Source organism: Phyllopteryx taeniolatus, chromosome 10 (genome assembly GCF_024500385.1).
Source record: "Phyllopteryx taeniolatus isolate TA_2022b chromosome 10, UOR_Ptae_1.2, whole genome shotgun sequence".
Classification (NCBI taxonomy): domain Eukaryota; kingdom Metazoa; phylum Chordata; class Actinopteri; order Syngnathiformes; family Syngnathidae; genus Phyllopteryx; species Phyllopteryx taeniolatus.
This window is the reverse complement of record NC_084511.1, coordinates 29,970,518-29,998,206: the sequence shown is the minus strand read 5'-3', so window position 1 is coordinate 29,998,206 and position 27,689 is coordinate 29,970,518. Positions and strand designations below refer to the sequence as shown.

Genomic DNA, 27,689 nt, shown 5'->3' with positions numbered 1-27,689 from the left:
CGTTCTTTATTATTTTAGCCAACGTTACGTAGGTACACTGAGATGTTGCAGCAGGTGCAATCTGTGTCGTGTTTGGAGAAATGGAGCCATACTTTGGAGCGCATTAGAGCCATGCTGTTTGTTGGAACGGCCAAGACTCAGTGACATCGTCATAGTGCATTGCGACGTGCTCGTGTGCCATGGAAAATCGACAACTCTTCCTCTCCTGCACACTCCCAGTCATAGGGATGCGCGTTGGTATCCAAAAATGGTACAGTTTGATTTGACGTGAATCGGTCACAACAGATTAGCCTAAACAGAGTACAGTGTATGTGGTGCATCGAACCGTTGCTTCCCGATAAAAATACTGGGGTTTGCAGTCTTTCAGTTGCAACGAGTTTGAATACAGTATTTGTGCGGGGGTCAATCGCCTGATGTGCGCCGGAGAGTGGCCAACTTTATATTGTATTTTTTAAATTTCTCTTGCAATTGTCCAGTACAGTCGCTTTCAGTGTGTGGCGGTGCTTAGGTCATGCGTCAAAACAACGATGCCGTTTGGATAGTTCTCGGTTGTACAAAAACGAGCGTTGTAAAAGTATTTTGTCATTTGAAAGTAATCTGTGTTGGACAGGTCAAAACAATATGGGACCTTTTTGGCCGTTTTAAATATAGTCCTTGCAAAACAAAACAACATTGAAAAATCAAGCAGATGGAGAGTTGTATCTTAAATGTATATTGTCTCAATTACATTGGAATCTTTTTGAGTAATTTTGTAGTCTAAGTGGATGAGTTAAAGGTAAAATGTGAATTTATAGGCTTTACAAATGCTTGGGCAGGACTCCAAAATGGAACACATGTTGGTATAATTGACACAAATTGAACAATCAGTTCTTACCAAACTTCCCTTTCTTTGATCAACAATAGCCTCACTTTATGCCTTGATTTTCCCTGTTCATGCGTTGTCTAACACTGCAAGTAAACATTAGATCTGATTTACCGCTGTGCAAACCTAAAAAGCAGACACCTTTTGAACCCAAACCGTGACCTCTCCCTAGAATGTTTAGACCAAACTTCACATCAAAGATTTGACACAAAACACAGTAGGATGTGGTGTGTGTGTTCGTGTGTTTACATTCTCAACAGTGGCAGTGCCACATGTCAGTCTGATGGCTGCTTGAAGCACCACATATTTTGTCTTGGCCATGGTGTGTGCTGGAACATACAGCCTTAAATAGTGTACAAAGATAGCTACAGTGGGGAGGAAAAAGTATGTGAACTAATGATGCACAGAAATGAAAATTTGTGACCGAAAGAAAAAATGGCTGAAAACGGAAAGCCAAAACACAAAGAACTTGCTATGTCAAATGTTAGTACAATTGCATTCATTGCGATGACTGCTGAGCTGCCAAAATATAGAAATTCACTTCCAGAACTATTTGTCTGAATTGCCATATTTTTAAAATAAGGTCAAGAACATTACTGCGGGACAGTTATTGAAGTAGATTGTGTAATTGGATAACAATAATTCTTTATACTGTTAATTGCACAACATAAACTTGACTCCATAATTGTAATCGTTAATAAAGTATTGCTGAAATATTTTATTTTAATGCATTTAATGCATCAAATGTCTTCTCTTGCATTCTATTTTCGTGTTTCCTGTATCCACTATTGCTGCTGAAATGAAGCAAATTTCCCCATTGTGGGACTACTAAGGTTAGTTTATATTATACATATTTATTATAGTAATTTAATATTAACCTTATATTGCCATTTTATCAAGTGACGTGGTTGACTAGAGGTGACGTACTAATTTCTGGTTCCGGTCCATGTGTGGTTGTCTAGCGCAATCGTTCATGTATGACAGTATCTTCTCTCTAAACACTTATTAATTTGCCTGCTATTTTGCTCTTCGCAGTTGGTTATGCTGCTATATGGCTGGTTAGAAAGCCCACAGTGTTTACATATTTCTAGCTGTTAACGTTGAGGTCATTGATGACGTTTCTGTCCGAGTTTGATATGTCCTACTCTGTGAGCAGTCTTTGAACACATCTCGTGTTTTTCCCTTTTGTTTCTCTGAACGCAGCCGTATACAATTCATGCAACAAACTTTACAGTTACGGATTACAATAAACAATACAATAGACAAATACAAAAAACAAACCAATCAATCTGAATATGAGTCTGTCTCCTCTGACAGGAACAACAACCCTCTGTACCTTCCCACTCTAAAATAGAATTAGCTGGACTCATCGTACTCCCTTTTTATGATCCTCTCTGCAAAATGCAATTCCAGCCAGACCTATGAGCTGAATGTACTGTATCACTAAGTGTACTTTAGTTTAACAATTAGCATGGCGTCCCTGTCTTTCTGCTGTTGTTCTTCCTTGTCCTCCCTTGGTGGTGATAATAATTGTCATAAGTGTTGCTAATTTGCTGCTGTGGAGGCGTTGATTAGTGACTTCTGCTGCGTTGACAACGGACACAAAAGCTAACATTAGCCTCCGCGGCTCGGCATCGTATTTAGCTGCCTTAGCTGTAGCTCATAGGTAGCTGGGGCGGCGCATCCTGAACAGCGGAAAGCACCAAGGTTGGGTTACTGTTCAATGTGGACACTTTTATTTATATATATATATATATATATATATATATATAGTTTACACGACCGTACATTGGCCTCAGTTTTTGTTTGCGTCATAACAACATCATGTTTCGGCCGATTTATTTTGGTGACAAAAGTGTTTTGGCCCAAAACCGAAAATATTTCGGGCGAAACATTTTAGTGACCGAAATTGCGGCGCATAACCAGTGTGAACCCTTTGGAATTTCTCAAATTTCTGCATAAATTGGTCATAAAATGTTGTCTGATGGTCATTTACAACAAAATAAACAGTCTGCTTAATCTAATACCAAAAACAATTATGTTTTCATATTTTATAGCGCATAACGTACCATTCACAGGGCAGGGAGGAAAAAGTGAGCCCTTGGATTTAATAACTGGTTGACCGTTGACCCTTTGGCAGCAATAACCTCAACCAAAGGTTTCCTGTAATTGCAGATTAGACATGCACAACAATCAGGATGAATTTTGGACCATTCGTCTTTACAAAACTGTTGCAGTTCAGCAAGGTTCCTGGGACGTTTGGTATGAATAGCTCACTTGAGGGCATGCCACTGCATCTCAATCAGGTTGAGGTCAGGACTTTGGCTCACTCCAGGACATGTAGTTTCTTCTTCTGAAGCCATTCTGTTGTTGATTTGCTTCAGTTTTGGATTTACAACAACCATGCTCTTTTGAGCTTTAACTGTTGGACAGATGGCCTCAAGTTATTCTTCCTAATATGGTAAACTTGTGAATTAATTTTTCCATTGATGATAGCAAGCTGACTCATACGATGATGAACATAGTTGGGGATAGGTTTCAATGTTCGAAGGGGAAGTATAGTTCCCAAGCCAGCCAGCCAAGTTTCTATACAAAAAGTGCATTGAAAAGTACCCCCAGTCCACCCGTTTGGTATCATGTATAACATGAAACGTGGTTCATCTCGACAATTGGTGCACCCTTTTGGCAAGCATAAAATTCTGCCAGTGTGTGCCTTCGTGCAAGGGTGCATCCACTTCCTGGGGGAACCACCCCAGCAAAAGCCTAATTCAACATAAGGACTCGTCGTAGCGAGGAGGTCAAAATGAAAGGGAGTTATAGTACATACTGCCCTCTTTCTTTATGCTGTATATTTTCCATTTCGTCTCAAACCACAGCACACACTGTTCTGCGAGATTTGAGATGAAGAGGATTGGACTCATGAAGTAATAATTCCAGGACACACATTTCTTGCCGTTATTGTAAGAATACATGGACAGACAGGAAGTCCTGCCCTGTATTTTCCGATTGTTACGATGCTGTGTTAGCAGCTTAACAGTGTAAGCACCTAACATTCGTATTGTCTAATTTCTGCTCCCTCGTTTGACTTTATTGCTCGCAGAGTAGGGTGCGTAATATGCACCATCATTACTGTGACTTATTAGGCTGTCAAGGAAGCATCTAAGGGAGCGCTGTATAGGAATAGTTGCATATTGAATAGCGTTTTATGTTTTAATTAGGTCTGCCTTGTTCCTGCATTATTATTCAACAAAGGTGGAAAAACTAGGGAAAGGGCTCTTGCTTTGGTGTACTCTTCATGTGTACCTTATCTATGTACATGTATTTTGAGATGTTCGACTAAACAAAAGAAAACTGGTGGTTAGGTGCCAGAGTCAATCTAAAAACAAACAGAGGGTCATTTGTACCTGCACTGTACTTTTCCTCCATTCCAGTTAAGAGTTTTGTAATATTTTTGTTTTGCAGCGCATTTCGTGTGATTTCTCTCAAGTTATAATTTGGCATCATGGTCCTCAGGAGACGCTCTGACTTGTAGTGTGCTCGAAAAGAAACTCCACACTATGGGAGCCACTGTATTGATTTTGAATGCTATCACATGAAAGTACACAGCAAAGCGGTGACATATTGCGGCAAAACACCGGAGGCCACCTCGCTTATATGCTGCACTTCAAATATCGCAAATATACATTCATAGTCGTCTACTACTACCACCACGGGATTTTTTTGGGTGTGCACTGAACTATTTTGTATAGTTCGTGTTAAATTTTAGTTTCAGCCCCTCTCTTGATCTCAACATGGGCAACTTTTTTCAAATTATGCAATTGTTTTCTCATCGATTCAGTGTTCTTTAGACAAGTTAACAGTTTCATTTGAGCTGATCCGACGACTGGATCAAGATTGTTTTGGCGAACAACACTTCTAGTACTGTATTGTAAACAATCGGATGATGACTGGTGGGGCACTTTGCGGTCGCGGTCACATTCAAACTCATTTTAAGCGAGTCAGCAGCACACATCTGCCACCATTCAAAGTGCCTCTGATTAACCTCAAGTCAAGTTCATATATTCTAGTAGGCTTTTCCTGAAAAGATGAGAAGAAAACTGGTCATGGAAGCTACCAGGAGGCCAACAGAAACATTGAATGAGCTACAGGAATTTTTTGTGTGTCAAATACTGGCTGTTTAGTACGTGTGACAACAATCTCCTGTCGTCGTCTTATGTCTCTGCTAAGGGGTAGGCTGGCAAGACCTTAACAGGTGGTCCGACGAAATCATGGTGCAACTGTTTTGCCAAATTGCAGTCGGTGTTAGCACAGATCCTCTAGGCTTCTGCTATCAATAATTTAAATAAATAAATACAAAATGTCAGGAAAAGCCTTCGAAGCCAACTGAACTTTATTTGGGGTTGTTCAGATGCACTAATTTGGGCCGCAGCTATTGAATATTTTTAAAATCGAATATTCTACCAATCATCCCGTCAATTCATGGAGTAGCTGGATAACAATTGATTTTGCATTATTAAAATCAATAACGTGAATGTGAGGTTCAGGTATTATCTTGGTCCACTTCAATCTCTCTCCTCACATTCTACATTATGGCATCTGTGACTTTAAATGTGTGTGTGTGGCAGGCGGAGCCTGACGTGGTGAGTGTAGTTGGCTGTGCTGGCTCAGGTTAGTGGTCGGTTTTCAACTGACTAGCAGTTAGCTTGTCTGCCTGTGGATCAGTTGTGGCTGTAGCAGCTGGTGTATGAAATTCAATGTGCCTATTACAGCTTTCTTTTGGTCACTAAAGTGAGTGAAAATGCACCAGTGGCTCTCTCTCTCCTTGACCACTTCCAAGGGCATTGCAATGCATTCTAATAAGCGGTGGTAGGCTATATTAAATTAGGTAATGTTTACATTACCGAGTGTCGGCGATCTGAGATCATGTGCTGCGGTGGAAGCTGTAGACGCGTTGCAATTTATCCTCTTTTGTAGATGTGAAATAATCCCAAACTTTGGACATTTGCTCTTTTAAGGACTCTTTCTTCCTGGCTCGTTGCCAACCTATTTCTACAAGAAGTGGTGGATGCGTCCGCAGAAACATTAGTCTGTGTGGAAAAATGATTGATGTGAAGCTTGAAGGCAGAGATTTTGCGTCAGCCTTTTTTCTGGAAGTGAATTATTTGAGTTGATTCAATTAATTGTGTCAGCCCTACTTTAAATGGTGACAGGTGTGTGCTGGCTTCCATGTAACGTGAGTTTGAATCTGATTGTGTAATTCTAAACCCAGCCATATTCACAGTTATGAGGATGTGCACACTTTTGCAACGATTATCTCAGTTGTTTATTTTTAGTTCACCTCTCAAAGATGAGCTTTTTTCCAATTGAGTTGTAGGTCACATTGATGGTAGAAAAAGTGTTTACATTTATCTTGGGTTAAATTTTTAACATCACAAAAACACAGTATTTGAACAGGGCTGTGTAGACTTTTATGTCCACTGTTTGTGTAAATCTAGCACAGTTAATACACGCACGTAGTGATGAATGTTTCAAATTCTGTGCTCATGGATGTTGGCAGATGACTGACCGGTTTGCCCGAAGTGCCTGTTCTGACTGGCTGTGAGAGCAGAGTTGTGTAATGAAGGTGCTGGATGCCAATTTGTTGAGGCAGGCACTCCGAAGAATGCAGAGTCACTAAACGAGTGAAACACCACACTGAGATTGGACTCCACCTCGCCTAGTTTATCACTTAAGTAATACAGTGGCATCAAAAAGTATTTGTCCCCTTCTCAAATTCTTCTTTTTTTTGTTTTTTTTTTCTTTTTGCATGGTTTCCCACCTTAATGTTTAAGGTCACCAAACAAATAAGTATCATCCATCAATTTTCTACTGCTTATCCGAGGTCAGGTCGCGGGGGCAGTAGCTTTAGCAGGGACGCCCAGACTTCCCTCTCCACAGCCACTTCCTCCAGCTCTCGGGCCAGCCGAAAGACGTAGTCTCTCCGGCGTGTCCCGGGTCGTCCCCGGGGTCTCCTCCCGGTGGGACGTGCCCGGAACACCTCACCGGGGAGGCGTTCAGGAGGCATCTGAATCAGGTGCCCCAGCCACCTCATCTGGCTCCTCTTGATGCGGAGGAGCAGCGGCTCTACTCTGAGATCCTCCCGGATGACCGAGCTTCTCATCCTATCTCTAAGGGAGAGCCCGGACTCCCTGCGGAGGAAACTCATTTCGGCCGCTTGTATCCGGGATCTCGTTCTTTCGGTCACGACCCACAGCTCGTGAGGGTAGGAACATCAATCGACCGGTAAATCGAGAGCTTCGTCTTTCGGCTTAGCTCCTTCTTTAACGCAACGGACCGATACAAAGTCCGCATCACTGCAGACGCCGCACCGATCCGCCTGTCGATCCTCCCGTTCCATTCTTCCCTCACTCGTGAACAAGACCCCGAGATACTTGAACTCATCCACTTGGGGCAGGATCTCATCCCCGACCCGGAGAGGGCAAGCCACCCTTTTCTGACTGAGGACCTGATTTGGAGATCTGGAACAGTGGTGTACCTTCCCAGGAATGGTCGGCGTACAAAAATGACTTAAGATCACAGCAACGACTCATCCGCGAGGTCACATAGGAACCCAAGACGACATCTTAAGAAGTGCAGGCCTCCCTTGCCTTAGTTAAGGTCTGTGTTTATGACTCAACAATAAGGAAAAGACTGGGCAAAAATGGCATCCATGGCTCCAGAGTTCCAAGGCTAAACTCTCTGCTCATGAAAAAGAACATATAACATATAACCATTTTCAAGAATAATCAATGCACATGCAAACTGTACTGATTGTTCACTTATTTCTCTATGGGCATATCACACCGACTACTTGTTTACGATAGTAGTGTTAAGAATACTCTTGTGTGCTTTGTACATGTAGTCTTACAGGCCCATGTGATCTGACGCGTGTTTTGGAGGGCTGTGTCAGGAAGTTGTGCAAAAATAGCAAACAGGATACATTCTTATTCTTCCCCGTTATCGAATATGCTTCTCTCTCCCCCCCTTGCCCGTTCCTTGTGCAAGGAGGTACTAGCAGCCGGCTAATAAATATGCTTACACCCTCTCTGAAAACTGTGAAGGTCAGAGTTCTTTAGAGGTCTTGGTGATGTTAAAAACACAGTAGATGGTTTTAGGACTTGGCCCAGGACAGGTTTGAAGCGTTACAGAGAGAGAGAGAGAGAGAGAGAGAGAGAGAGAGAAGGGATCACACTCCTTCACAGTATTACCATACCTTATTTTTTCTACTTCAAAGTGCAAGGTTGTGTTTTCTCTAACACACACACCGCAGATCCAAAACTACTCAACAAATGCAATAGAAACACTTAAACATTTTCACTAAACACAAGAAATACAGCAAGAGAAATGCATTTTACAAGCACCAACCAGGCTGGTTAAGCCTGTAGAAGAATGAAACTTTTAAAAGTTAGAGAGGAAAGCAATGACACCACGGTTTAATGATAAACTGTACAGCGAACCCTCGCTTATTCGTACGGGTTAGGGACCAAACTCCGACGCGAATAGAATAAATTTGCGAGGAATGGATGCTCCTCCAAAAAAATTTCAGTTGCCTATATTACCATGTTTTGTGTATAATATGCATTCCCCCCTCCAAAAAAAAAAAAAAAAGTCGGTAGATGATATAGTTGAGCTCTCGTAGAAATGCTCGGTGAGGAAGTGACATGAACGTCAGCGCATGCACACAGCAGAATATTTCTTTGAAAAACCTAATAAAATACAGACAATACTAAAGGCACGCATAGACACATAAACATGAGTTTTTCAGCAAATAGTTCTTTAGGTTGTACAGAAAAAAAAATTAGTAGGCGAGTTTGAATCGGCGGGGGTGCACTGTATATCTTTTCATCCCTAACTGCAGTGTCACATGCCACAGTCTCTTTTATGTCAGTTTTCTTTATCTGCCCCCAAGTCTCCTCCAAAATGAAATAAATCCTCTTTTTGTGGCCACCAACTCAATCTTGTCTTGCTGTAAAGTCTTCGCGGTTTTCAATCCCGCATCTGTTAATACAGATATTTTTGAATTCAGTTTGATCATTTGGTCTTGGACCACCACGTCTTCTAATGATGAAGTACGTTATTCAGAAATGGCTTTTTCAAACTAGTATCCCTCCTAATAAATAGAAACCAATGACTAAAGACCCTATTATTTTTTACATATGATTATGTGTGTGTGATATTGTATGCTGTGTGTAAGCAGTCAGCTGGACAGACTCAACCTTACTGATGTGTGTGTATGTTGTGTATGCAGGTTTAACAATAGATCGGCTTATAGTTGATCCTCTGATTCTCAATCTCCCTTGGACAGATTACAGCTAATCTGACGCTGTTGTTTGTAACAACTTTACCAAGCCTATCTGTCTCACTCATCCCATTTTAGCCCATTTATATATGAATGAAGGGAAGCTAGTTAGAGGTGAATCATTCTGCTCCATTTCCCAGCTCCAAGTCCGCCCTTGGTGCTTTTGTTTGCCACGGAGCAAAAGCAAAAGAACACACAGGGAAACTAGTGTTGTAAAAAACGGTTTGGCAATAAGTGTTGACAAGTCTGCCTGCAGTGTGTTGCAGAGTCTGTCGACAGTATGTCAATGACTCAAGTTGTTTAGGACAACTTCAGTTCTTTTAAGGCTTGTGTTGAATTTGTAGGCAAAGCCTCGTTTCTACTGACAGAGAATCACACAGACTGCCTGTCACACAGCCAGGAAGCGTACTGATTTCGACCTTAAATCAGCAGTGTGTCCAAAAGTGCAGTTTAGAGAAAATCCAAGAAAGCATTTACGCTTTTATTAGTTTTTTTATGATTCTCTATTTGTTATAGTTTCATATCAATTTGCATTGAACAATCAGGGTTCGTTATGTATGGATTAAAATAAATCAACATTTTTGAAGTGCAGCTTTCTACGTGTCATTTATTTCCTGCTGTTAAGTTGGTTTGGGTGTGTCCGTTTGAAAGTTTCCCTCCGTGTGATGTAATTTGGCTTACTATGTCGCCATGGCAACATGGTAAGCAAAAGCAACTCCCGTGGTTAGCTCGATGGCATACTGAATCACCGTATCACAGTCTTGTTCTCAGCCACAATCTTATTCTCAGGAGCATCACTGCTAAAAGTGAACTTGCATACATTTCTTTTCCCCCAAATGGGGTTCTGAGTTTTTCCTTGCCCAATTTGTAGATATGTCGATGTCAATCATTGCCAGTTGTGGGCCTGTGAAGTCCTTTGAGACGCTTTTGTGATTAAGGGCTGTACAAATAAACTTGACGAGACTTTATGGCATTTTGTCTGGTAATTCGGGCAGTTTCTGTTGTTGATTTCACTGTACACAAAGCCTAACTCTCTGTATGTAAAGGTAATATTCATTTTTTTAATTTTTTTTTTTACTGTCATGTTATTTGTGTAAAGATAGTTTTACAAAAGCACCGCTTTATAATCTGGTCCACATTTTCGGGGTAAATTTCCAAAACCAGTTTTGTTCTTCAAAATGTCAGAATCAATAATTACAGTTGGGAACATTTGATATTATACTTGCTAATGAAGGTAAATGTATTTTTACCTGGAAGGCTTTTCTGACGTTCATGAAGTCTCTCAGTGTGAATTTGAATGTGTAGCCTCAGCCTGACACCTTGTGGAGATGATCATCTATTACGCACATCAATAAATAAACGGCCTCACTTCTACGAGAGACGCACGCTTTGTAATCAATCTCACCAGCATAATTCTCTCTTTAAGGTTGCCTTGACTGTAATTTCAATGTATTAGTCTGTATCTGTGACTGCTTTGATTAGGCTTTAACAACAATTCTTTTATAAACCTTGCCACCAGGCCTCCATCTGTCCATCACCGAATGTCCCACTCAAGCTATTTTAGAGTTTACTGTATTCTTTCCTTGTCAACAATGATTTATGTCTAATAATTGTTTTTTTCCTTTTTCCTTTTCTCCCTCCACACACCTCCCTTGTCGTCATGGTTTCTTCCTGACGTGTGTTTTATGTTTCTTACCCTTTCAATGGCAATCTCCTCCTTTTGCCCATTCTTCATTCGTAGACACTGAAACGTCTGATTCCAGATGAGGTAGGTTTTGGAATTGCTCGACACTGTCACCAGTGTGTGCTTGCCTCACCCATCTTGTCTGTAAATAAATACAAATTAAAAAAACTCACCTTGTCACTGTTTTTTATTTTTTATTTTTTGCCAGGATCTAATCCACGCTAACACACTTGTTTATAAACATACTTGTTGGCTAGTGCACTCGTGTAGGGTGTGCATGCTTTTGAAGATAGAGCTACCTTAACAGCAGGGAAGTTTATGCAAGCAATTGACAATTTGGCAGTCAACAGTGCGTACACTGTGTTCACCCAAGTGAAATTAGCACCTCAGTATGTTGATAAGGATTCCTCTGCACTTGCATGTCCAATCAACAACATGTTGACTTTGTTTGGCAGCGTGTTGTGATAAATGTTTGAATCCCTAATCAATCCTCTGAAGTTGTTGAAATGAGGTTTCGATTGATGTTCAAAACGTCCTAAAAACGAAGAGACCAAACTATTTTTATTTGATTCATAAACGACCTCATTTGTGCCATTGTCAAAGCCCAAATTGAATAGGGATTGCTTGCTGCCGCTTTCCTTTTTGCAGCTTTTCATTTGCAACTTCGCAATCTAACTTGTGCCATGTTACCTGCAAATTTAGTTGGAACGTTTCACCAGCATGAGGATAAAGAAGGACAAGGAGAAGCTGAGCCATGTCCCAGGTCAGCGTCATTCTGCAGCTGCCAGCTATGAGATCAACGCTGCCGGTGCCATGCTGCACGACCATACAGATGAATACGTCCTGGAACTTTTTGAACAGATGCTGGTGAGAAAGCGTGCCCTAATGATGAGTGTACAAAATGGGCATGGGTTTCTAGAGTCATAAGCTCTTGTGTGGTTCGTCCTACATGAATAAAGACCCTTCTGTCTTTAAATGCCCTTCACATTACACTGTGACACCAGAGTGTACAGAATAAAACTTTTTCCAGCGTAAATTACCTTACAGTACAATAAAAAGATCTCTCAAATGTAATACCTCATTGTAAAGAAGATGGCTAAACAACCATTGAATTGACTCTTGAGTCTTAACTTAAATGTCGGCGGACCCACTTAAATGTTTGCTTGAGTTGATAGATTTTCCAACATGTTGCTGTCTATAGTGATCACTCTTGTTTGTGTTCTTCAGGTGGATATGAACCTGAATGAGGAGAAGCAGCAGCCTCTCCGGGAAAAAGACATCCGAATCAAACGTGAAATGGTCTCCCAGTACCTCCACACGTCCAAAGCGGTCAGTAACATCTCAATTTTGCGTCGACGAAGTGAATCAGGACATCTTGATTGTTTCAATTCAGCAGGAGTCTCCAATTGTATTCTTTTTGTTTTTAGACATGATTTTCACCATTCATTCTGATCAATTAACTTTTGCGTTACATGGACTGCTGTTTCCAAGCGAAAAGTCACACAAATGCAACAAAAAGAGCACCGAGCGTGCTGTGCCGAGATGGCCATTCTGCCTGAAATGTCGAAGCCTCTGATGCCAGAAGAATGATTTTCAAATGTAAAAATAGATACTTTCAATACTTCATTTGAGGTACTGTATTTTCAGTATCATATCAGAAAGGAAAGCGGTGGTATCAATTAGCAGATGCCCACAAGAATCAGAATGCAGAGTGGCACAATTTCCGGGCAGCAAAGTACCGCTAATAAATCTGTTACATATTGACAGGTGGCGGCCAAAATTAATTTGGGGTGGCCCTCCACAGATAAATGTATATGTGGGAAACACTGTATAACAGCCAGCTGCTATACTGCGCCAACAGGCCAGGCCCTGCCTTTTCAAGCCACACACATGGAAAATCCCAGATACAACAGTTAAGAATGGGAGAATGGACACAAATGTACCTGCAGATAATGTGTTGGTATTATGCAAAATCATTTGTTATGCTATTTGGATACACTGTTCTCACTGTCTGTTTCTGTGTTTGTTCATCAGGGCCAAGACCAGAAAGAGAGCTCTAAGTCAGCCATCATGTATATACAGGAGTTAAGGTCAGACTACCGGGACTCTCAGCTGCTGGGTTGTCTGGAATCTTTGCGGGTCTCTCTCAATAACAACCCTGTCAGGTGATGCACCCAACTATACGTATTGCGTCTGTCTTTACGATGAAAATACGTGGACAAACGCACACCAACCAAAAACAAAAATACATTGTGGTCTTGTAGTTGGGTGCAGAATTTTGGAGACGAAGGCCTGGCCCTGCTGTTAAATCTGCTCAGAAGACTGCAAGAGGAGAAAGACGAGTACCCGTAAGATACTCAAACCACACAGTCTGCATTAGTTTATGGAAATGTTGCATGTTTTCTATCTGTCATCCTCTTAGAATGATGGGAGTTAAATGCCAACATGAGATCCTACGCTGTCTCAAAGCCTTCATGAATAACAAGGTAAGACTGTTATTGTTACTTTAAATTAAACAATTCTTGTTGTATTAGGATTGGTCTTTAAAATCAAAGCTTATAACAGACAATTTGCATTATTGTACTGGTAACAGCTTTTCTCTTCTAGCTGTTGCTTAGCAGTACTTCTCCTAGAGGGTGTATTTATTCTAGGCTTTACACCAGGTGTGTCGAACGCATTTTTGTCACGGGCCACATTGTAGTCACAGTTTCCCTCAGAGGGCCGTTGACTGTGAAACCATATAAATGTTTAGTCACCTCATAATATTATTACATACACACAACAAATTGATGGATACCTAGTTTTGAAATCAGAAGTCAAGGATAATGGTTTGTACAACTAATGTCCGTTACTGTAAACAGAAAATGCTTGGAATGTCTCAACGATACTATTTATTGTTATTATTTTATGAGAATTTGAGCAAGAATCTTGGAAGTTGACACAGATAGTTTGCTTTCGCGGGCCACATGAAATGACTTGGCGGGCCAGATTTGGCCCCCGGGCCTTGAGTTTGACACCTGTGCTTTACACGATCAGGATTTTTTAGGACCGATCAGGGAGTTTAAAAATATGATAACCGATCACCGATCCGATCACAAGATGGAGTAATGTGTCTATTTAGATGACTTGTTCATTTACTTAATTGCTCCAAAAATTATATTTACAATAAATATATCTTTGTTCATCTATGTATGCCAGTGAGGCATAGTGACAGACAGAACAAATACATTTTCTTCTATTAGACGGCAGGAAGTACATACAGTAATTAACGTATCCACTTTAAGTGACATTTTTGTTTGTTGGTGTGCCATGAAATTTTTCAATTGTAAAATATGTGCCTTGGCTCCATAAAGGTTGGAAATCACTGCTCTCGTCAGGTCATGTATTCTAATCAGTTAGGTCAAACCAACGTGACAAAAATAATGGATGCTAACTTACTGTAATTAAATTACTTCACGCACACCGGAACTTTAGAGCATGATTCGACAGAATGCCGGTACAACCGTTAATTCAAGCACTTGCTTGCTAGGCTACACAACTTGTTGCCTGCTTGCGAGCCGTATCGTATTAAAAGTATGTGAACATACCCCAAGCAATCCTTGAATTAAAGTACTCTCCCGACCAACACGTTTCCCCCCCATTTAGTTCTTATAACGCACACGACGCAATCGATTGTTGTTGCCGTGGTAACGGGTGTATCCGGTCGCGTTTGAGTTGACAAGATAAAGCCCAGTGATCGTAAAAGACGGGATGCGGTGGTATCTGAATACAAGTTTTTATTGCAGTCGTCGGACATTGGGCAATCGTGAAAGACCTAATTTGTCTTGTAGTCTGATCCGGGCATTACGTGTTGTTTCTCAGACACGCGACAAGGCTCAAAATAAACTAGCTCTTGGATTCAAATATACCGTACACGATGGCAAAATTGTCTTTTGCGGAGCCCATCGATGACGACGACGATTGATCGGATCGACGAATTATGACAAAGCCGATCAGCGTAAAATGCAAATTATCGTCCGATACCGATCAGGCCGATAAGATCGGTGTGAAGTCTAATTTAATCCTAAAATTAAAGCAAAGATGGACCCAATAATAGATTTAAATATACAGTACAGTATATGCAAATAATGACTTCACAGTTATTCCGCTACCTGCCAAGTAGGAGTGTAATATCGGCCTCTAATATTAACATCCATCCATCCTAACTTTGCTATCCCTCTGTTCCCTCCTTGCCTTTAGTACGGTTTGAAATCCATGCTGGAGTCAGACGAGGGAATTCCTCTGCTGGTCAGAGCCATCAACCCGAGGGTGCCTCACATGATGGTGGATGCTGTCAAGCTGCTTTCTGCCATCTCCATATTGGAACACTCGGAGAATCTGTAAGAAGTTGGCATAGTTGGAGACAAATGAATATTCAGTGACACCAATTTAGAATCATAAATTGTTTGCAAACACAAAAATGTAGCACTCTCTGTACACTTGATGCATGTAATCGTGGACAATACAGGTACAATATTCCGTGTGCTTATTTCTTATTTCTTTTTTTCTTGCAGTCATGAGCGTGTTCTAGAGGCCATCACAGAGGACGCAGAGAAACGGGACATTGAAAGGTTCCAGCCTCTTCTGGCTGGCATGAACAGTCACAACATTGCCCTGAAGGTACAGCGCACAAGCTTGCTCGATAGATAGCAATTATAGACACCTGCTCTGCTATGTGTGTATGTGTTTTACAAATGCTTGTCAACTCATTATCTCACCATGTTCTATTTTTTTCAGGGTGGATGCATGCAGCTAATCAATGCGTTGATCAGTCGGGGAGAGGAGTTGGACTTCAGAATCCATATTCGCTCTGAACTTCTAAGATTAGGACTCCGAGACTGCCTTAAGGTAGAGTAAATACAGTGAATTTTAAACATGAACCTGTGGCCCTATTCATGCTACCCATGTCAAAAGTGTCTATACAGTGGGTACGGAAAGTATTCAGACGCCCTTAAAATGTTCACACTTATATTGCAGCCGTTTGCTAAAATCATTCAAGTTCATTTTTTCCCCTCATTAATGTACACACAGCACCCCATATTGACAGAAAAACGGAATCGTTTAAATTTTTGCAGATTTATTAAAAAAGAAAAAACTGAAATCTCACACAGCCATAAGTATTCAGACCCTTTGCTCAGTATTTAGTAGAAGCACCCTTTTGAGCTAATACAGCCATGAGTCTCAATTGGGTTTAAGTCAGGGCTCTGGGTGGGCCATTCAAGAACAGTCACGGAGTTGTTCTGAAGCCACTCCTTCGTTATTTTAACTGTGTGCTTAGGGCCATTGTCTTGTTGGAAGGTGAACCTTTGGCCCAGTCTGATTTCCTGAGCACTCTGGAGAAGGTTTTGGTCCAGGATATCCCTGTACTTGGCCGCATTCATCTTTCCTTCGATCGCAACCGGTCGTCCTGTCCCTGCAGCTGAAAAACACCCCCACAGCATGATGCCGCCACCATCGTGCTTCACTGTTGGGACTGTATTGGACAGGTGATGAGCAGTGCCTGGTTTTCTCCACACATACCGCTTAGAATTAAGGCCAAAAAGTTGTATCTTGGTCTCATCAGACCAGAGAATCTTTTTTCTCACCATCCTTGAGTCCTTCAGGTGTATTTTAGCCAACTCCATGCGGGCTTTCATGTGTCTTGCACTGAGGAGAGGCTTCCTTCCGTCGGGCCACTCTGCCATAAAGCCCCGACTGCTAGAGGACTGCAGTGATGGTTGACTCTCTAGAACTTTCTTCCATCTCCCGACTGCATCTCTGGAGCTCAGCCACAGTGATCTTTGAATTCTTCTTGACCTCTCTCACCAAGGCTCTGCTCCCCCGATCGCTCAGTTTGGCCGGCCGGACGGCCGGCTCGCGGAAGGGTTCTGGTCGTCCTAAACTGCTTCCATTCAAGGATTATGGAGGCCACTGTGCTCTTAGGAACCTTAAGTGCAGCAGAGTATTTTCTTGTAACCTTGGCCAGATCTGTGCCTTGCCACAATTCTTTCTCCGAGCTCTTCAGGCAGTTCCTTTGACCTCATGATTCTCATTTGCTCTGATATGCACTGCGACCTGTAAGATCTTATACAGACAGGTGTGTGGCTTTCCTGATCAAGTCCAATCAGTATAGTCAAACACAGCTGGACTCAATGAAGGTGTAGAACCATCCCAAGGATGATCAGAAGAAATGGACAGCACCCGAGTTAAATATATGACTGTCACGGCAAAGGGTCTGAATACTTATGGCTGTGTGATTTTTCTGTTATTCTTTTTTAATAAATCTGCAAAAATGTCTACAAGTCCGTTTTTTTTTCTGTCAGTATGGGGTGCTGTGTGTACATTAATGAGGGGGAAAAAAATGAACTTAAATTATTTTAGCAAATGGCTGCAATATAACAAAGAGTGAAACATTTAAGGGGCTCTGAATACTTTCTGTACCCAGTGTACATTATGGGTAACATAAAAACAGATCTTCAAATAAAATGTTTGATTTTCCTTCTTCCATCTCTTCGTCTTTACAGGAGGTGCGGACAATAGAAAATGAGGAGCTGAGGGTGCAACTCACCGTCTTTGACGAGCAGGCTGAAGACGACTCGGAGGACCTTAAAGCACGCCTCGATGACATCCGAATTGAGATGGAATATCCTTTTTAAGACGAAAAGATGTCACGGTGTTGTGTTGACCTTACTAACAAAAGAAAGATCATTTAATGCATACAGTAATTGTATTGTCATTTCTGTTTTTGATCAGACGGACTGTTCTTGTCTTGGCCAGATGCTTAATTATGACGGACATACTTACTAAGCATCTAGTATGCTTTAGGTAATCAGTGGAGTTTTTATTTTGTACATTTAAACTGAGTCATAGCATTTGGCATCCTACAGGCATGCATTAGTCATGCAGCAGTGCAAACATCTTGCCTGTAGTCAGCTTTGTCATTGCCCCAATCCAAAAAGTCCCAACTGTATTGCTTTCCTTCACTTTGACCCAAAACCTCACTGACTTGACGTGTTAATATAAAATCACATGACTCACTCGAAGATTACCTTGCGTCTCGAAACATTTCAAATGGGTACTGTGCTCAAAGTGAGCATAGTGAGTCGTATCACATTTGTGCGTGAAACCTATTTTCTAATTAACTGAGAAGCATGATGACAATTTTGTAGATTAGTGTTTGACTGATTTTCTCACAATATTTCTTAGCGCAATGTAAATGTTTTTTGTCACTTTGCAGTTCCAGTTTTCAACACCAGGTGTCTCAAATTTTCCAAATAGTGTCTCAATGCAATCTGTGCTGTATCCACATTTTGAATTAAAATGTTTTTTCAATGATATTATTTACGGGGCTGATGATAATAATAATATATATAACAGTCCTTGAAACTCTGCTGTAAATGTTTTGTTACACGCCACACAAAAAACAACAACTGGTCAAATGGTCAATACAGACATAATTTCTAAGATTGTAAATGTCAATTTGTGACAGATTGAATGAAGGCTTAAGTTTGACTTTTTATAGCATATTCGGTGCAAGTAGTTCCAAATGTAGATTGATCTTTGTGTGGGATTATATAGAAATTTGGCCTTAACTGGATTTGTTTTACTGATGTGAGAGAAGTGTTTGACATTTTAGTCAACACGGTGAAGGACTCCAAAGCTGAAAACAACTTCCTGTCGCTGATGCAGCACCTCCTGCTGATCCGCAATGATTATCTGGCCAGGTAGTGCACACGCGTACAAACACTACAGTCATTTGATCATTGTCTCACTCATTCTTCGCAAACGCCCTTTAGGACATGTTTATGTATGAAAACTGTCATATAGCAATATGCAGGTGGCAGTTTTTCCTTTCAGCAAGAGCAGATTCTGAAAACTCTGTTTCAGCAGCTCCATTTTTTTTTTTTTTTTTTTTTTATGCATGGCATGTCAAGAGATCTGATATGAAATTCGGAGTAGTGTTGTGTGGTATTGATCAGTGTGCTTGCTGTAACAGGAAGGTCACGACAGAACTGACGGATCTTAATCTCTACATCTCCCAACCACATGTGGCTACACATCTTAGTTTTTTGTCCCCCCCACATTGTGTTACACTGCCATTCTCTCTCTTCCTGAAGACTGAGTTGTTTTTATTTAAAATGGCAAACTGGCGGGTGTTAATTTAAAAAAAGAAAAATGTAAACCCTATTTAATACCTTTCCCTTGGGATTAAAACATTTTGTAGTGAGGATAAGCGGTAGAGAGACTGGGTTGATGGATTTACAACCCCAATTCTAATGAAGTTGGGACGTTGTGTTAAACATCAATAAAAACAGAATACAATGATTTGCAAATCATGTTCAACCTATACTTAATTGAATACACTACAAAGACAAGATATTTAATGTTCAAACGGATCAACTTTATTGGTTTTGGCAAATAATCATTAACTTAGAATTTTATGGCTTCAACATGTTCCCAAAAAGCTGGGACAGGTGGGGAAAATACTGAGAAAGTTGAGGAACAGCTGGGTGCCATGATTGGGTAGACAAGGAGCTTCCCCGAATTGCTCAGTCATTCACAAGCAAAGATGGAGCGAGGTTCCCCTCTTTGTGAACAAGTGCGTGAGAAAATAGTCGAACAGTTTAAGGACAATGTTCCTCAACGTACATTTGCAAGGAATTTAGGGATTTCATCATCTACGGTCCATAATATCGTCAAAAGGTTCGGAGAAACTGGAGAAATCACTGCATGTAAATGGCAAGGCCGAAAACCAACATTGAATGCCCGTGACCTTCGATCCCTCGGCACTGCATCAAAAACCGATATCACCACATGGGCTCAGGAACACTTCAGAAAAGCAATGTCAGTAAATACAGTTGGGCGCTACATCCGTAAGTGCAACTTGAAACTCTACTATGCAAAGCAAAAGCAACAACACCCAGAAACGCCGCCGGCTTCTCTGGGCCCGAGCTCATCTAAGATGGACTGATGCAAAGTGGAAAAGTTTTCTGTGGTCCGACAAGTCCACATTTCAAATTGTTTTTGGAAATTGTGAACGTTGTGTCCTCCGGGCCTATGAGGAAAAGAACCATCCGGACTGTTATGGACGCAAAGTTCAAAAGACGGCATCTATGATGGTATGGGGCTGTGTTCGTGCCAATGTCATGGGTAACTTACACATCCTTGAAGGCACCATTAATGCTGAACGGTACATACAGGTTTTGGAGAAACGTTGCTTGGATGGCAGCGTATGTCTTTTTCATGGACGCCCCTGCTTATTTCAGCAAGACAATGCCAAACCCAATTCTGCACGTTACAACCGCCTGGCTCCGTAGTATAAGAGTACTAGCCTGGCGTGCCTGCAGTCCAGACCTGTCTCCCATTGAAAATGTGTGGCGCATTATTAAGCGTAAAATACGCCAATGGAGACCCCGGACTGTTGAACAGCTGAGGCTGTACATCGAGCGAGAATGGCAAAGAATTCCACCTACAAAGCTTCAACAATTAGTGTCCTCAGTTCCTAAACGTTTATTGAATGTTGTGAAAAGAAAAGGTGATGTAACACAGTGGTAAACATGACCCTGTCCCAACTTTTGTGGAATGTGTTGCAGCCATAAAATTCCAAGTTCATGATTTATTTGCTAAATACAATCAAGTTTATCAGTTTGAACATTAAATATCTTGTCTTTGTCGTCTATTCAATTGAATATAGGTCAAACATGATTTGCAAATCATTGTATTCTGTTTTTATTTGTTTAACACAACGTCCCAACTTCATCGGAATTGGGGTCGTATTATATTAACTTTGATTTAGTTTTTTTAAGAATGACACTACTCAAGAATCAGACCACTCGCACACATGCAAGGGGCAGTCACAAAATTCCTTATTTTTTTCCTCCAAAATAGTATAAAACCTTTACCTTCACTTGCTCATCACTATGAATGCAATAAAGTAGCTATGAAACTTTGTAGTGGGTTATGAATTTTAAGAGTAAATACCCCCGTTTGATGGCTTCACGGTTACACATTCCACACTATTCATTCAGATGAACCATATTTACACACATTTACCGGCAACGCCAACTGTCTCGCCGCAGTCTTCATTGTTTGGCTACTCTGTGATTGCCAGTCTTACAGCATTGCAGAGTTGTACAAAATATGAACAACACTCACTTTCACACAATTCTTTGTATGCCAAATTTCTCTCCCTCGCGCGCTCTTTTTCACTCTGTCTCTCTCGCTCTCTATCTCATCATCATCCTTTCTATCAATTTGCTGTTTGTTTTCTTGGGCGTCATTCCAATGTATGAAATGACATGCGAATTCAATTTTGATACAAATGAGTGCCCATTAACCCTTCTCTCCAGCCAAATGCTCATACCTCTCCCTCCCCGTTTCTTTCAAGGCGCTTGCTGGGGAAAGCAAGGGATAGTTATTGATTGACACAGCAGGTTTAGAATTATATTGAGTTTTGTGACCATGTTTATTTGCACTAAAGAAAGAATTGCATTGTTCAATGTATTAACACCAAAAACGACCAACATGCACACAAAATTAGACGGGTGGTCTCGGGTAGTGGTTAACGATATGTCCTTGTGTTTCTCTGAGGGTTGTATTGTTAATTACCAACACGGACAATTAAACACTGTGATTAAAATCTTTCCATCCAGGTGGCTCAGTGAAATGTAACGCAGCCGTTCTGTGACATGCCCCTCAAAGGGATGAAGGCTCGGGAGGTGGGGCCTAGACGCTGTTAGTTTGTGGCGAATATACACTTTTTAATTACATCGACGAAAACAGACTGCAGGTGAAGTGGAAGTCGGCAGACCCTAGGGAAGGAATGTAGCGACAGATGTCATATTAGGAGTATCATTCCTATTCCAACTGCAGTTATCCAAAAATTACACAAGGTGTCTCTCTCGCTCCACGACTAAATCTTTAGTTTCAGAGCGAGAACACACCTACACGCAACACACACACACAGTAGACACAAGAAAGTGAAACTGTCATGCCGACGCACTCTTCAAATCTCAGTTGAAGACACAAACAAAAGGACAGTTGTGTTTGTGCTTGTTCCTTCCAACCCTTACTTCATTATTTGCCACCGTCTTTATGGGTAGAATAGGCCATACCGGCCTTATGAAAACCAAAAATCACCATAATTGTCATGAGCTATAGCAGTCGTATGCAAAATATCCTTTATTTCTACACACTTGTCTGCCTTCCCCCTTGACTATCTTTCCGTGTCGCCTAATCATTGCCTTGTCAATCTGTCACTCTTTCCCTCAGGCCTCAGTACTACAAGTTAATAGATGAGTGTATTGCTCAGATCGTGCTTCATAAGAATGGAGCAGACCCTGACTTTAAGTGCCGCAACATCAGTCTCAACATTGAAGGCCTAATAGGTGAGTTTGTGAGAAAATGCACCACAAAACTTGTGCTTCTCCACAGTTCATTTATTTGAATATTGTTTTGTTGGTGATGAAACAGACCTCGAACTTCATTTTGGATGTGTTGACATACATTGTCACGATGGCACTTATAGCAGAGTCAGATGTGAAGGAACTCAAAAATTTGCAGCCACCTTGAAAATGTATTCAACAACAAAAGTGTGTGCATGAGTGAAATGTGCAGCAGCTCAGACACACCACTGGGGGGAGCCAGAGATAATGTAGTTGCTAGTTTTCAACAGTAGTGAAAAGTCAGTGTTGTGCCATACCTTACTGGAAAAATATATAAAATAACTCTTCTTCAATATTTCATCCGTGACACTCTTGACGTCATTAGATTGTAACGTCACGTTTTTATTGTTTTTTTACTACTGTGAAATTATTCTTGCACATGACAGGATCTCAAAGAAAAGACCTTTGCACAACTCCACACATTGTTTAAGGTGACTCGTGTACTGCTGCATTTATTATGTGCGGTTTTTTTACACAGATTTAATTGATTCCGGTGAAATTATTATTTTTTTTCTTCCTTTTCCCCCTTACTTTCTGTAGGCAGTGGTTTCAAATGTTTGATTCAATCCTGATGTATTCATGACAACCTTGTTCAAAAATAGTTGCGTAAAATGCCAAGCTAATTCATGTTTGGCGTTTCTCACTCATGGCAATCGAGAAGCGGCTGGGATGTCGAACATAGATGTTCAAACATATAATTACCTTCCATTTTCTGTAGCACTTGTCCTCATGACGAACCTCAGCACTGTGAGGCAGACGTGCTAATCACTGCACGTGCCGCTCAGATAATACAATTTTTTTCACAAAAAATGTGGCAGGTCGTATTAGAAATGGATCAATGTGGGATTGGCATTTTTCTTAAATTAGAATCTAATAACAAGAGGTATTGAGATATTTTCTGTGATATTGAGTCTTTTTCAGGGAGAAAAATCATATCTTAAAGACGGAGGTCCTTCAAGTGCGGTCAAGAAAAAAAAAAAAACGTCATAGTCAACACGATGAGTGCAGCAATGGAAGAGGCAGTGTCTCCAGAGTTCAATAGTCCTTCATGAGTAGGTCTCAGCGAAGTCGCCTCTAATTGCGTTGCTTCTAAATGCGTATAAACGCGCACGCACACACACACAGCCTGTTTGGCCTGCTTTAAGGCTGCCAGAGTTATCAGTGGAAAGCAGCCCAATTCTGCCCCGCATGCATTATTTAGTGGTTTTCTTTGAACTCTGAAACTCAGCCCAGTTTTTCCCCCTACATTCTATCTCCCTTAGTGCTCTCTATTCGAATTGTCTCTTTTAGTCTTGCCACCATGACAGAAGAATCCCTCCTCCATTTAATATCCAATAACCATGTAAAAAGGCAGACACAAATGCACAATCTGTTTGTGGGTTGCCATTTTATCTTGATATTCTGTCAAAATATATTTCCCAATTTGCTCTGCCTTACTTACTGTGCATTAACTTCTTTTTACCCAGGAGCCATTCTGTCATTGTAGAAAAGCTTCCACATTATGTCGTCCCCATTCTGTATGCTTCACTTTCTGTGCATTTATATGATTTTTCTCTCGACGTGAAGTTTTTACATCGTGTCATTACAATCTGTTTCATCCAGCTGTCTTTGATCCAGTCACTCTGGGGCATTCATCTTCATGTTAATTAGCCCTTTTACCGCACATGCTCAATAAGTGCCTGAGCACTTGAACCACCTGTAGGCCCTGAAATTGTACTGTTAGAGGATCCTGCTGGTCATCCAGAGTCCTTGTCACCTTCTCTTCTGATGCATTTGATAAAAAAAAATTCTCTTTTTTTTAATCAATCATTACTCTGACTCATCCGTGTTTATTATGTCAGTTCAGTTTTCAAAATCTTCCGCAGTCATCTTACAAATCTTACATACAGACATATAACATGTTGTCGTATGAAAGTTAACTGACTGGTCACTTGGTTAGCAAATGAGCCACTATTTTGCCAGCATCTTGCCCATCCCACCTTTTGTTTTCCTTCTTTTTCTCCATTCATTCTGTTCTTTTACAGACAACATGGTCGACCAAACCAAGGTGGAAACCAGTGAGGCCAAGGCTATTGAGCTTGAGAAGAAGGTGAAATGCACAGACATTAATTCACACTGCGTACCACCCTTTATAATCATCAAGGCCCAGAAGAAAATAGGTTTCCACCTCACAAATTTTATGCTGCGGGATTTAATAACATTCTGTGTGGCGCGTATTTGACTGACATTGGATGACAAATGGGGGGGGGGGGGGGATAAACAAAAGATGATGAAAAGAACGAACGTGTGCACGCACGCACGCTTGACAGCTATTAGACACAGAAAATACTCCTAAAGACCAGCATCACACACAGACAAGACCAGCATCCCACACAGACACACACACTCGCATAAGGGGCTAAATGCCTTAATTGCGGTGTCCTGCTACTCTGTTTCCGTCCCGGTGACGGGATAATTGCAGCGGTAGCTTAAACTAGCCCTCATTCAGACTGACACGCAGGATCATATCCATTGTACAATTTCTCGCACACACGCGCACGCACGCACAATAAAAAAATGTGTCATTGGCCACCCACACATATTAGCTCTAGTTGTGTGTGATGGGGTAATTGCAGACCGTCTTTGGCAGGAATTAGGGATGAGGCTGTCAGGAAGCTGACAGCCGGCGTAAAGGATCCGCTGCCTGCAAAGTGAACAGCTATGTGCTTATGTATTCATTTATTTCTGTTGAAATATTCTTATGCTATTTTACAAGAGTCTCGGCAGTGAATAATATATAATTCTTCGATATTGACAAAACTATTGGTAAGGTTTTTCCAGTGAAGCTTCAGAAGTCAATGTGATAGGAACTAACTGCAGCATCAAAGTGCATTTCTGGTAGTACCCATTGGTACCATCACATAAGGTCTAAAAGACTGTCCCCATCATTGCCTTTTGTCATGTGCATTAGCTGGATGCAGAGTTGACCGCACGCCACGAGTTGCAGGTGGAGATAAAGAAACTCGAGGGGGACTACGAACAGAAACTGCAAGAGCTAAGCCAAGAAAAGGAGCAACTGGCCTCCTCCAAGCATGAGCGAGAAAAGGAGAACCGGGGTATGCAGCAGCAGCTAAGCACTCTGCAGCAGCAGGTAAATAACGGTGATCAAAATGCAAAATACAATTCTGGTCTATCGCGGGGGGTTCTGGAACGTAACCCCAGTGATAAATGAGCTTCCAGGAGTATTTTGACAATGACAGAGTGGCATGACTTTGTCTTTATACATCAATAAAAATGGTGGTATTATTTGCATCAAATGTCTAGAATTGTCAAGCATTCCTAAATAGTGAAGGATGTATTTCTTAAAGGGAGGCGGAAAGTTTGCACTTCAATTTGAAATCTGATGTTATTCCAAGTTTATTGTGGTAGTGCAAACAATAGACTTTAGTCGTAATTACTCACAAATATGGTTTTGCTATTTCTGATGTTAAAAAAAATCAACTGTAAAGTATTTTGGTTTTAGGAAGAACACAATTGAAAGCCATTTGCAATGACGTCTCTTGTGACCTTGAATAGGTGTAGAACGCCAACCGATGGTAAGTCTGCAAAAATGCTAACTTACAAAATAGCTTTGCACACCCACCTAAGCAACACTGGCCCGTGCGGTCTTAAACTGATTTACTCAACTCCAACTAGTACCTCTTGAAAATTGGGGATGCAGTTAAAGGATATTGTTAAGGGAGCTAAATCCAGCTGAGTACAATTGATAGACTCGGTCCCCAAAAAATATTGTATATATCTATTTGAAATCCAATTTCATCACCCATCACAGTTACGAGACATGCTAACCACCCCAACTAATAGTGTGGCATGACCTTCGTAGCTGCTGTGAAACTGCAAAATGGCAATTGTGATTGGACAATGTGTGAAGATACTTATTTTTTTTCTGGCTGTCAGTACCCTGCTGCTACACCAGCTGGACTCTGCCACACTGTGACACCATAACTCGAACTTGCATTCTAAGTGACCCGGAACTTGCGTGTGTCAACACATTTGTACAACCCCAATTCCAATGAAGTTGTGTTAAACATAAATAGAAACAGAATACAACGACTTGCAAATCATGTTCAACCTATATTTAATTGAATACACTATTATTATTATATTATTATAGATATTTAATATTTTAACTGATCAACTTTGTTTTTAGCAAATCATCATTAACTTAGAATTTTATGGCTGCAACACGTAAAAAAAAAAGCTGGGACAGGTGGCAAAAAAGACTGAGAAAGTTGAGGAATGCTCATCAAACACCTGTTTGGAACATCCCACAGGTGAACAGGCTCATTGGGAACAGATCGGTGCCATGATTGTGTAGAAAAGGAGCTTCCCCGAATTGCTCAGTCATTCACAAGCAAAGATGGAGCGAGGTTCACCTCTTTGTGAATAAGTGCGTGAGAAAATAGTCGAACAATTTAAGGACAATGTTCCTCAACGTACAATTGCAAGGAATTTAGGGATTTCGTCATCTCCGGTCCAGAATATCATCAAAAGGTTCAGAGAATCTGGACAAATCACTGCATGTAAGCGGCAAAGCCCAAAACCCAACATTGAATGCCCGTGGCCTTCGATCCCTCAGGCGGCACGGCATCAAAAACCGACATCAATGTGTAAAGGATATCACCGCATGGGCTCAGGAACACTTCAGAAAACCAATGTCAGTAAATACAGTTCAGCGCTACATCCGTAAGTGCAACTTGAAACTCTACTATGCAAAGCAAAAGCCATTTATCAACAACACCCAGAACCACCGCCGGCTTCATCTAAGATGGACCGACGCAAAGTGGAAAAGTGTCCTGCGGTCTGACGAATCCACATTTCAAATTGTTTTTGGAAATTGTGGACGTCGTGTCCTCCGGCCCAAAGTGGAAAAGAACCATCCGGACTGTTATGGGCGCAAAGTTCAAAAGCCAGCATCTGTGATGGTATGGGGCTGTGTTAGTGCAAATGGCATGGGTAACTTACACATCTGTCAAGGCACCATTAATGCTGAAAGGTACATATAGGTTTTGGAGAAACATATGCTGCCATCCAAGCAACGTCTTTTTCACGGACGCCCCTGCTTATTTCAGCAAGACAGTGCTAAACCACATTCTGCACGTGTTACAACAGCGTGGCTTCGTAGTAAAAGAGTGCGGGTACTAGACTGGCCTGCCTGCAGTCCAGACCTGTCTCCCATTGAAATTGTGTGGCGCATTATGAAGCGTCAAATACGACAACGGAGACACCGGACTGTTGAACAGCTGAAGCTGTACATTGAGCAAGAATTCCACCGACAAAGCTTCAACAATTAGTGTCCTCAGT

The 27,689-nt window shown here is 41.2% G+C and overlaps 1 protein-coding gene across 3 annotated transcripts in view; it reads left to right on the top strand.

Moving 5' to 3' along the window:
- LOC133485067 (protein diaphanous homolog 1-like) overlaps window positions 1-27,689 on the top strand; it is a 90,129-nt gene that overhangs the window by 4,124 nt on the left and 58,316 nt on the right. For 2 of the 3 annotated variants that reach the window (XM_061788403.1, XM_061788404.1), the window contains exons 2-15: window positions 10,942-10,968; window positions 11,587-11,751; window positions 12,112-12,213; window positions 12,919-13,049; window positions 13,149-13,232; window positions 13,307-13,370; window positions 15,124-15,263; window positions 15,438-15,543; window positions 15,661-15,771; window positions 17,427-17,545; window positions 18,510-18,626; window positions 22,174-22,289; window positions 24,371-24,435; window positions 25,297-25,476. In XM_061788403.1, coding sequence (XP_061644387.1) covers window positions 10,942-10,968; window positions 11,587-11,751; window positions 12,112-12,213; window positions 12,919-13,049; window positions 13,149-13,232; window positions 13,307-13,370; window positions 15,124-15,263; window positions 15,438-15,543; window positions 15,661-15,771; window positions 17,427-17,545; window positions 18,510-18,626; window positions 22,174-22,289; window positions 24,371-24,435; window positions 25,297-25,476 — 1,527 coding nt within the window. The remainder of the gene's footprint in view (window positions 1-10,941; window positions 10,969-11,586; window positions 11,752-12,111; window positions 12,214-12,918; window positions 13,050-13,148; window positions 13,233-13,306; window positions 13,371-15,123; window positions 15,264-15,437; window positions 15,544-15,660; window positions 15,772-17,426; window positions 17,546-18,509; window positions 18,627-22,173; window positions 22,290-24,370; window positions 24,436-25,296; window positions 25,477-27,689) is intronic. The other variant, XM_061788405.1, reaches the window with a different exon arrangement.